The 12,208-nt window shown below is 34.8% G+C and overlaps 1 protein-coding gene across 4 annotated transcripts in view; it reads left to right on the forward strand.

Moving 5' to 3' along the window:
- The window catches only part of TLK2 (tousled like kinase 2), a 106,515-nt gene that overhangs the window by 46,429 nt on the left and 47,878 nt on the right, over positions 1 to 12,208 (forward strand). For 3 of the 4 annotated variants that reach the window (XM_081271709.1, XM_081271708.1, XM_081271707.1), the window contains 2 exons: positions 2,468 to 2,635; positions 11,138 to 11,233. In XM_081271709.1, coding sequence (XP_081127835.1) covers positions 2,468 to 2,635; positions 11,138 to 11,233 — 264 coding nt within the window. The remainder of the gene's footprint in view (positions 1 to 2,467; positions 2,636 to 11,137; positions 11,234 to 12,208) is intronic. The other variant, XM_081271710.1, reaches the window with a different exon arrangement.

Here is a 12,208-nt window from a genome sequence, read left to right on the forward strand (position 1 = left end):
TATAAGGTAAGAATCTACTTTACCCTTTTTTCTTAATACTTTACAAATATCCCATCATCTTTTTAATAAATACCCAATAATGTGAAATGTACTCTAGTCACAAATAACATATCCATATTATATGAATCTGTTTCTGAATTCTCTTTTCTGTGCCACTGGTCAGTCTGTCTGTTCTTACACTTAATGTAATTTTATAGTATGTTTTGATATCTAGTCTAGTGTCCCTGGTATTCTTTATCAAAAATTATGTGGCTAATTTTCACCACTTTTTCAAGTGAATCTCAAAATTAATTTGTTAAATTCCACCAGAACAAACATGAAAAGTGAACCTATATGACCACTATTCTACCATAACACTTCCTTTTTGAAACGCCCAAAACAAAATAAATAAACCCTGTAAATATTGGTTTTTGGTGAAATTTACTATCTAGACAATTTGAATTCCAGAATATGAAATCATCATTTAATTTACATAATCTTTTATATTCATCTGTAAAGCTATGTAGTCTTCTTCACATATATTCTTCATATTTCTTCCTCCTCCTCCCCTCACCCCAGGATTGGGTATTGAACCTTATAATGCTCTACCACTGAACTACATCCCCATCCCTTTTTTATTTTTCATTTTGAGACAGGGTCATGCTACATTGCCCAGGCTGGCCTCAACCTCTTGAGTTGCTGGGATTACAGGCATGTGATATTGTGTGTGCCTGGCTGTCCTTCATATTTCTTTTTTATTTTTTGTTTTAAAGAATTGCTTTTGCTCTTTTAATTTCTCTTTTCAAAGTTTTTATTTGTTCTTTTTAGCTACACTTGACGATATAATGTATTTTTGACATATTATACATACATGGAGTATAACTTCCCATTCTTTTATTTTTTATTTTTTTTTAGGGGAGGGGGGGGGAGAGAGAGAGAGAGAGAGAATTTTTTTAATATTTTTTTTTTAGTTCTCGGCGGACACAACATCCTTGTTGGTATGTGGTGCTGAGGATCGAACCCGGGCCGCACGCATGCCAGGCGAGCGCGCTACCGCTTGAGCCACATCCCCAGCCCAAACTTCCCATTCTTGTGGTCCTTCATATTTCTTGTTTTAGTATTTTATAGATTTTTTTCCTGCTATTTTATTTATCTTTAAAGTTTATTTACTTATTTGTGCTGCAAATTCAGGGCCTCATGCATGCCAGGCAAGCACTCTACCACTGAGTTGCATCCCCAGCCCTTTTTTTTGTTTCTTTTCCTTTTTTGGTACTAGGGGCATTTAACCACTGAGTCACCTCCCCAGCCTTTTCTTTTTTTCTTTTGAGGCTAAGTTGCTTAGACCTTGCTAGCTTGCTGAGGCTAGCCTTAAAGTTGCAGTCTTCCTGCCTCATCCTCTTAGATTGCTGGGATTACAGGTGTGCACCACATCTCCCAGACCAATTTTTTAACTATTTTGAATCTGCTTTTTCTTCCATTATATGCTCTAATTATAATTAATTATTGTTGGTATCTGGGGGAATCTACTAGGTTTTGTATACTTATTTTGTGTGTGGCCATCTTACTGAACTTGCTTGTTTATTGTAGTAGTTTTTCAGTTGATTTGCTTGGTTTTCTTTGTGAATATTTATATCATCCAAAAATGACACTTTTGACTATTCCCCATTTTTATCCCTCATCATTATCTTGGCTAAAACTTCTGTAACAATGTTGAATGTATTAATGTGTCACCCCTGCCTGGCTCCTAATTTTAGTTAAAGGTGTCTCTAGTGTAGCATCATCAATTACATTTTCTACTAATTTTGAAAAAGTACTCTTTCAGGTATTAAAATTGGGTACCTTGGTTTTTAAAAGTTGACCAAAAATATGCAAATCTTTTTGACATCCAAAGGGAAAATCATAATTTTCTTCCCCTAACATTGTAATGAATTACATTAGTAGATTTTCTTTTATTTAACCATTCTTATATTTCTGGAATAAACCATAATTGTGATTTATTATTATTTTAGTGTATTATGGTTGTTTTGTTTGCATGTATTTTAGATTTTTTTTGCATGTAAGGGGTATAGAAAAGAGAATGCATGTAAGGTATAGAAAAGAGAAGAGTGAAGTAAGTCCGGTTTATAAAGTCATGGGACGATTGTCTTAATTCTTTATTTACCTACAGGATGGAAATAATGTATCTTGTATAGGATAGAGTATTATGAAGTTCATTTATCAGTCTCTACAAAGTAATCTTCAAGTTCAGAGTTATATAAACATAGAACCTTTAAAATGTCATTGAACAAAATTTGAGTAAGATATTATAGACAGGTAATAATCCAGTGATAATGTTGTTATCCTTGCTATAATTGTTTTCCTGAGAAGTTTGTTTTCTTTTAATTCATTCACCTTATATTTTCTAACTATATTTTAACCTGTTGAATAATTTGGCACCATCAGATTTTCTTTCTCATCTATGTTATGTATTTTCTTTAATGTTTTCCAGCGGCGAGTAGAGCAGCCCCTCTATGGTTTAGATGGCAGTGCTGCAAAGGAGGCACCAGAGGAACAATCTGCTCTGCCAACCCTCATGTCAGTGATGCTAGCAAAACCTCGGCTTGACACAGAACAGTTAGCACAAAGGGGTGCTGGCCTCTGCTTTACTTTCGTTTCAGTGAGTACTAAGGCTCAATTTATTCAGATGCTTGTCATTGTCCTGGGGCTTCTTAATGAAGTTGGGTTAATTATTTTAGTAGAGATGGGGATATTTTTCATTCTCTATCCCTTCTAGAGTTATTATGCTTTTATTCAGTCCCTCCTGGTTCAGGCTCCTGAAAGCGGCTGCTTTGTTGAAGTCTGAGCACTGAGTGGGAAGGAATGTATAATCTTAGATTGACAAAAAAGCAAAGAAAATGCAGGTTAATTCTTTACAACCAGAATATTTGTATAATTAAAAATAAATTTTCTAAACTTCAGCCATCACTTATATAAACCAATTCAAGTCAGCAGAGTTCAATATGTAGGCAGGGCTCCTACAAACTTGTCTTCTCACCCCTTTGGAGTGTTCATATACTTACTTTTTCCAGGAATATTCAGCTATCTGTTTGTTCAACTTATTTCTCCCTTTTTGAAGAACAAGAATTCAAGTATTATAAAAGCTTGACTTCATTTTAATTTGCCAAGTTATAATGCAATTGGAATCAAAAGTTATTATTTCCCTTGGTTTCTCTGCCCCATCAGGTATAAGGGTGGTATCAAATAAGAGAATGCTCCATTGCCCTATCATTCCATTATTAGGAGTGTCTTTCAGAACTGAAGTCACCACTGCAAAGGCAGCTTTAAAGGAAAGAAAAAGCCAAACAACTAATCTTGGGGGGAGCTCAACTTAGGCCATAAAAGAAATTCCAAATAACACAAGATAATGTTCATGAACTATCAAATTGTCAAGGATTAATAAATTTGATAATTCTCAATGTAGGTGATAATAATGGAGATGGGTAGTTTTATGCTAACTAGAAATTAATTAGAATAGTCATTTTAAGTTTATATATCCTTGGGTCCAGAAATTCCATTCCCATGAAATTACAAAGAATTTGTTGAGATATTTGTAATTAAGAAAATTGGAAGCAGTTTTCCTCAATAAGTGTTTTAGAGGATGTAACCTCTATGTTACTAACCCAGTGATCACTTCTCAGAACTCATCCAGCATTTTTCATTAGCTATAGGTGAATCGTTCCCTTCTCCCAGAACCTCTCAACATTGGCATGTTCCAGGACTCAGTGTTCCTTTTTATTCTCCTTAATTTTCTATTTATTTTCATCTCGTTTCTTTGCCTGTCACCTATGTACAGAGGGTTCCTATGTGTATGATTGTAGTCAGATCTCTGCCCTGAATTCCAGACCTATATAGTCAGTTGCTTCTAGTCATCTCCTCTTTCTAACAAGCATATCAAATTTAACATATCCCAAACTGAACTCCATTCTGTTCTTCCACTCAAAACCGTTTTTCCCCACAGCATTCCACATCTCAATATTGTCAACTCTTCTTCTTTTTCAGACTAAGACCCTTGGAGTCATTCTTATCTCTCTTATCTTCTCTTTTTATTATACCCCAAATTCAAAGCTATCAATAAATCTTCAGATTATTTTTTAGAGTTCTACTCCTACCTCACCCCCACCAACTATTGCCGTTCCATTCTAAACCATGTCTCCCTCTGAAATTTTGGCCTTCTAACTGGACTCCTTGCTTCCACCTTGATTTCCTTTTAATCTCTTTGTGACAAAACATGGTGATTTTATTGAAACTTTAAGTCCAAGCCTGCCACTCTACTTTCCAAAAGGTCTTTATAATGCCCCTATGTGGTTTGTCCTCCATGTCCCCATCTCTTGTAACTATCAAGTTTCATTCACACTGGCTCCTTTTTCTTCAGATGCTACCAGCAGTGCTCTTACCTCAGGACCTTTATACTCACTGTTGCCGTAACATTGTTGCCCTAGATATTAGCATGCCTCCTACTCCCTCAGTATCCTTGGTCTGACTAGACTGTATGAAATAACAGTTCCTCTCTGACTGCTTCACTCAATATTTAGCTCTAATGCCCTGCTTTGTTTTTCTTCTTAGTCTTATCACCAGCTAACATTCTTATAATGTACTTCTTTGGGTGTTACTCTTGAACATAAGCTCCACAGGTCAAAGACTTTGCTCTGTTCATTTCGGTATCTCCAATGCCCTGAATGGAATTTGCTCTGAAAGGAATTCAGTGTAATTATATGTTGTATTAATTAATAAAAGCACTTTTCATAGATGGGTTTGTTACATAAATTATAATACATTTATATGATGGAATGCTATATAATTGACAAAAAAGTGAAATAGCTGTGTATATGCTAAAAATGAAATATCTCTAAATATGTGCTGAGAAAAATAGTAGGTGATAGAATAGTAGGAATTTGATCTTTTAATATATAAAATTATGTAACATAGGAAATTTGTTTTTTAAATTAATGGGGAACAAGTGAAAATCCTTGCTCTGTACTCCTCGGAGAGATAACCATTACTGACATTTTGTTGTTTAGATTTTTCTATTGATTACCATTTTAACTTCAAATAGTATGTCTCTTATTTAATCAATTTTAAACAAGATCTATTTACTCCCCATATGAAAGATAAGCTTAACATACTCATAATGTTTACCTAGCCTTCCTTTGGTATCTTTCAAGTTTTTAGTCATTCTTACTAAGTGTGTGTTATTTAGTTTGTTATTTTACCTATAACTGAGTCTTTTTCTATTCTGAAAATTATTCTAAAAGACCTGAAAGTGATTGAGGAACTTTTATAATTGTTATGATGTTTCATTGTTGGGCATTGCAAAACCAAATGATTTTATTGAACTCTTTGAGAAGAAAACAGTCATAGTCCTTGAATTAGTTTTTATTAAATGAAATAATTTGTCAAGGTCTACTAGATCTTTTTCTTTTCTTTTTCCCCCTTTAATGCCAGGCCTATTATTTCCTTAAAAGCTGTATCATTTAACATTATTCAGATGTAATTGAAAGTTTGAAACCTCCCACTCACCCCGCCACACACACACAAGAATCAAACCCAGGGCCTCTCACATGCTGGGCAAGCACTCTACCACTGAGCTACAACTGCAACCCCCAAAAACTGAATTTAAAAACTACTATTACTACCACCACTACTACTAATGATAATAATAATGTAGTTAGCTTTATTTATGCTGACATTTTTTTAAAATAATTTCAGAATTTTTGACTTCCCATCTAAATAATTTAACAGGCATTTTCTACAAAATAGTTACCTTTTTCTATATACCCAAATTAACATTATCATACTTTTTTGAGATTTATTATTATATATTTAAACTAACTTTTTTTTTTTTAAGATTTTTTGTTTGTTTATTTGCTTTGGTACTGGGGATTGAACTCAGGGGCATTTTACAACTGAGCTACATTCCCAACCCCTTTTTAAATTTTTAAAAATTTAAGACAGGGGTATCACTAAATTGCTTAGGGCCTTCTAAGTTGCCCAGGCAGATCTTGAACTTGGATCTTTCTGCCTCAACCTACTGAGTTGCTGGGATTACAGGTATGCACCACTGTGCCTAGCACCATACTTCATTTAGTGTTTATTTTAATGTGAAATAGAACTTTCCTCTCATCATCTCTGCTTCTTAGACTATATTGACATAGTTTTACTAGAAAGGCAGGCTAAATGCTTACTTTTTTACCCCTTTAATTACCAATTTCAATTTTTAAAATAAATTTTTAATTTTTAAAATAGGGAGTTGATTATAATATTGGCTTCATCAAATAGTAACAAATAGCTTCCTCTTTGATATCATTATGACCTCATGGATTTTTTCTTTCTTTCTTCTTCCCTCCCTCCCTCTCTCTTTCTTCTCTTCTTTTTTTTTCTTGGTGCTGGGGATTGAACCCACGACTTCGCACATGCTAAGCACGCGTTGTATCACTGAGCTATATCCCAAGTCCTGGCCTCATGGATTTTCATGGATGTACATAAGTAAATATAATCATTCTTTTTGTGCCCATCTGGTCTTAGCTTTATTTATCCTTTCATCAGTTGGTGGACCTTTGAATTATTTCACACTTAGATTATTATAAATAATATTACTATGAATATTCATGTACAGGTTTTTGTTTAGATATGTTTGTTTGCTTTCTTTCTTTCTTTTTTTAATATGCTGAGGAGTGAAATTGTTGGTCGTATAGTATATTTTTGAAGAACTACCAAACTGTTTTTCACAGTAGCTGGACCATTTTATATTTTGATCAGCAGTATATTCCAATTTCTCTACATTCTCACCGAAACTCCCACCCCACGCCCCCTTTCCTAGTAACTGGAGTTGAACCCAGAGCTAATGCATGCTAGGCAACTTTACTTAGCTAAATTTTTGGCCCTTTTTGAGATTTTGTTTTGAGGCAGATTCTGAGTTGCCCAGGCTGGTTTTAAACCTGTGATCCTCTTGCTCCAGCCTCCCCAGTCTCAGGGATTACAGGTGTGCATTATAATAGGTGGCATGTTTTACAGTTTTAAACATCTAGATTTTGCACTTCTTTTGTTAAGTATCCTTTTTGATTACTTGTATTTTAATAGTATCCATTTAATTTAATTTTCAGATTGGTGATTGTTAAGAGGATAGAAATACAGTCTGTGTGAGTGTGTGTGTGTGTGTTTGTGTGTGTGGTGCCAGGGCCTTGTGCATGTGAAGCAAGCACTTTATCAACTGAGCTATATCCCTGCCCACAGTAGTTTTTTTAATGTCGATCTTGTATGCTACAAGATCTTGCTGAAGTCTATATGTTAATTCTGATAGTTTTTTTTTTAAAGGATTTTTTGCATATAAAATTGTTTCATCTGAAAATAGTCAGTTTTACATGCTTTCCATTCTGGGTGCTTTTATTTTGTTTTCTTGCTTAATTGTCTTGGCTAGAACTCAAGTACATCAATGAATATAAGTTATGAGAATAGACAGTCTTATCTTGTTTCAGCTCTTAGCACAAGCACGAAGTCTTTGAAAATAAGTATGATGTTCACTGTGTATTTTTCAAAGATGACCCTTTTGGGGGTTAAGTTTCCTTTAGTCTGAGTTTGTTAAATGTTTTTAACATGAAAGAGTCTTGAATGCTTTTTCTACATTTATTTAAAGCATGGTATCTCTTTGTCTCTGAAGTCTACCCACCATTTTATTTTCCCATTAATAGTGCTTGCCATGTAGTAGATGTTTTACTCTGAAATTTTCCCTTTTTATCTTAGAAAAATTTTATTTTACTGTCTCATTCTTTTCTTCTATTTTCTCTGGAAAGCCTAATAAAGTATTGGAACTCTGCTTAATTCATAGCTGCAATGGCACCAGGCTAACTAGGCAGATTGTGTTATCATTGTCCTAGGACATTATTCTGAAACTTGACTTTGTGGGAAAGTGGAAGCTATTGTTTTTCAGTTTTGCATTTCTGGTGTTTTACACAGGACTTGGCATAGAGGTCCACAATTAATATAAAACAAGTGCTCAAAATTAGAGCATTTTCCTCATTATGGGCTCATGTTGTCACATTAGGATTTTATATTTGTATATACCTTTTACCTTTTAAAAACATTACTTTCATTTGGATTTGCTTTCCTAACAACTGTAGCCCACTTCCTCAGTTAACTTTTACACTTCTTATCATATGTATTTTTACAGAAAGATTTTAGAAGTATCCCACTAAATCATATTTTAGTACTATCAGTTTGCTGGAAGAAAACTTCAAAAATGAGCATTTTAGCAAAGTCTCCCTATCAAAATCTAGAAATTTATAGAAGAGCCCTTTAGTTCAGTCAAATTTATTTAAAAACAAATATGAAAATAAAAGATTGCAAGAAGCAATCTAATGATAACCGAAGGAGACAATACTTGTCTTGTAATACTTGCAATACTTAAGGTTCTTAATGATGACTCCTAATCAATAAGAAACAGTTGGTTTTGCTGAAGTTTAGAAAGGCTACAGATAATTTTCAATTGTTTGGAATGACATAGACCTGGCTTTTAATCACAATTCTGACATTTACTGGCTGCACAAGTTGTTTAACAGCCTCTTTGAGGTGTGTTCCTCTCTTTTACCTTCTCTGAACCCCATATCAATCTTTTCTCTTTTCCTAGCATCTTCTTCCATGTTCTGGAATGACTCAATCATCTCCTGTCTTTGACTCTGATTACCTTCAGATCTTTAACTTTTTCAAGTCAATCCCTTTATTCTAGATTAGCTTTCATATCCTGTTGTGTGGTGTTAAAGTACTTCTCCTAATTGTAATTTTGCATTTGTTACAATTGTTCTTTCAACAGTTTCTTTGCACCCATATTTGAGTATTCATTAAATCTTCTCTTCATTTTTAAGTTTCATTAAGGCAAAATAAGGATCGATGGTTTATGTTCATCTTTTTCGGCCATGTGTCACCAGAACCCAACACAGTGCTTAGATAAAGGGACTACTCTATAAATAGTCAGTGAATGAAGAAATAAAAATTGAGTTAGTTATACTGCCCTCCTTAAAAGACTGTAGTGATACTTCCATGAAATAATGTGTAGGAACTCATTAGCTTATTTACCACCTAGCTGTAATAGTTTGCTCTGGTGATTGAGAGCAATTATTGTGGATGCAGACAGCCTCCAATTCTAGTTCCCCCACTTACTAGCTCTGTGATCTTACATAGTTATATGTAAATATTAATATTTATCAATACATTTAATTATTTAATAATTGATAGTTATTAATAATATATCAATATATTTATTAATGTTGTATATATGTAGTTTTTTTGTTTTTCTGGGTGATACTAGGGATTAAAGCTGGGGCTTTGCCACATGCTAGGCAGGTTCTACTACTGAACTACATCCCTAGCCCATTTTAATTTGAAACAGGGTCTTACTAAAGTTGTGTATGCTGGTCTTCAAGTCATGATCCTTCTATCTCATTCTCCTGAGTAGCTGGAATTAAGAGCATGTACTACAGTGCTCAGCTGATTTGTATATTCTTTTTTTTAATATTTATTTTTTAGTTGTAGTTGGACACAATACCTTTATTTTGTTTGTTGTTATGTGGTGCTGAGGATCAAACCCAGGGCCTCAAACGTGCTAGATGAGCACTCTACCCCTGAGCCACAACCCCAGCCCTGATTTGTATATTCTTTATCTGTAAAATGGAAATAATAAAAAATAACTTATAATACTTTGTAAGGGTTACATGTACAATGACTTTGAAGCATGTAGCGTATACTTATTACTCAATAAATGGTTATATTACTATTAATATAATAATGAGTAAGAGCAATAATTCAAAGACTTAACCACTGAGCCACACACACCAGCGCTTTTTATTTATTTATTTGTTTGTTTGTTTGCTTTGAGGCAAACTAAGTTGCTGAGGTTGGTCTCAAAATCCTCCTGCTTCAGCCTCCAGGGTCACTGGGATTACAGCCATAACAGGATTATATTTCAGTGGTAGAGTGTTTGCCTAGCATGACTGAGATCTTGGGTTTGATCCCTAGTGCTACAATAAATAAATAATAAAGATGCTTTAGAATGTTCAGTTAGCAAGTGAGAATATTGGAGATTAGCCTAAAGTTTTATACACATAGTGTTTATGGATAATATTGGTGTATTTAGAGAGTTTTCTGAATAATAGTTTGTAGTCCTTTCTGTCTGTACTCATGTGTATCCCCTATGCATTGGATGTTTCACTTGCCTTTTCTGATAAAGACATGTTGAAACAAAGTGAAAAGAGCAAATAATTATTGGAGGAATGTGGGGACAAGTGCATGGAGTACTGCATGCATGGCATATGTCAAGGGCATCTGAGTGGCAGGCTGCATACCCTGTAGGCACAGCCCTAGGCGTGAGGCCATGTGTTGTAGTCCCTGCGCTTGTTCCATGGCCCACTTCTCAATTGGTCACTGCAAGGACAGTTAGCCGAAATTGCATTGGTGGCTGCCTGTAATCTGCTTAGCTACTGCCTGAGTATATATACATGGTAACTGCGCAATAAAATCAGACCTGTTTCCTGCTTGGTTCTCTGGAGGTCTTGATTAGCGACTCTGCAGCCACATTCTCCTCTACCCTGTTCTGTGGACGTCCTCGATGGACGAGAGAGCGCCCATGAAGGAACTGTTCATTTCTGTAACTTAAACATTTAAAAAATTCATTTGTAAGTATTTGATACTTTAAAACCTATTTACAAGGTTTGGGGTATAGCTCAGTAGTAGAGTGCTTGCCTACCATGTGAGAGACCCAGGCTTCAAAAATAAATTAATTAAATAAAAATAAAACCTGTTTATAGGAATATAGTCTTAAGCTACCATATCTAGCCCTTTTATCTCATTCAACTTGTTTTGCTTTCGCCTTAACCTTGTGGCCCTGACTACTACTTCTTTTTTTTTTAAATCTTTATTTTGTTGATTTATTTTTATGTGGTGCTAAGGATTGAACCCAGAGCCTCACCTGTGTGAGGCAAGTGCTCTGCCTCTGAGCCACAACCCCAGCACCCCTGACTTCTGACTTTTATCAGATAGGATTTATTTTATATAGAAGTAATTGTATTCATAAAAATGTTTGTGGAGAAAGCTGCCAAGCCTTTCTGTGATTGGTGATATACCTTTATTATAGGCTCAGCAAAACAGTCCCTCTTCCACAGGATCTGGCAACACAGAGCATTCCTGCAGCTCCCAAAAACAGATCTCCATCCAGCACAGACAGACCCAGGTAGGTTGGGGGTTGATAAACAGTGGAGAAGTTCTGCTTAGGAGTAAACCTAAACATGTAGAAAATCTGTAATTCCTCACTTGATCTTCCCCTTATATCTTTGACTGTATCTCTTTTGTGTGCATTATATTCAGAATTTGCATTATGAGTATTTAAAGTTTTTGTAAAATGTGCATTAGCTGTTTGAGGCTTTTCTTTACCTTTCTGGTATTGTAGCAGAAATGGTTTTACTTCAGCATGGAAAGAGTATACACTTTGAGGTCTGGAGGCTTGGGTTCCAATTCTGGTTCTGCTGCTTATACTTTGTCTTTCTGGGCCGAAGCTTCTTTAGAAGAAATTATCTGTAAAATGTGGTTGATCCTTATTACCTCAGACAGTGTTTACAAAATGCTTATTAGGAAAGTGCTTACAGTATATTTTTGATAAATATAATTACCTACTTTCTGGAACTAGTCAATTTATGTATTCCTTTACTTCCCTTGCAAGACCGAGCTAAACTTAAGTTGTGCTATACCAATATAATTTCCTCCATAAACAGTCTTCAGAATTTAGAGAATGTTGTGAACATTTAACAATTGTATCTGAAAAGTATAGTAGATATATCCTCCATTTCTAGTGTTGAGTTAACCAGTAGTATATTGGGTGTTCTTGCAGCCTCTTTTGGCACTCTGTTGCTTTCAAGACGGGATGCCTAGCAATCTAGAATTTCTTATTTTAAAACTTATGTGACCCTGTGGAGTTTAATTTTATTTGAACCACCAGCATCTAGATGGTTAAATAGACTTTTCCCCTTCTGATTGCTCCCTATTTCCACTAGATGGCATGTTTGTTCCTTAGAGATTTTTGGTCAAGTTGCCCTTTGAGTCCTTTTTTTTTTTTTTAATATTTTATTTTACTTGTTGTTGAACACAATACCTTTATTTTTATGTGGTGCTGAGGTTCAAACCTAGGGCTTCGCACGTGTTAGAGGAGCGC

This window comes from Spermophilus citellus (assembly GCF_964194105.1).
Source record: "Spermophilus citellus genome assembly, chromosome: 17".
NCBI classification, from domain to species: Eukaryota; Metazoa; Chordata; class Mammalia; order Rodentia; family Sciuridae; genus Spermophilus; species Spermophilus citellus.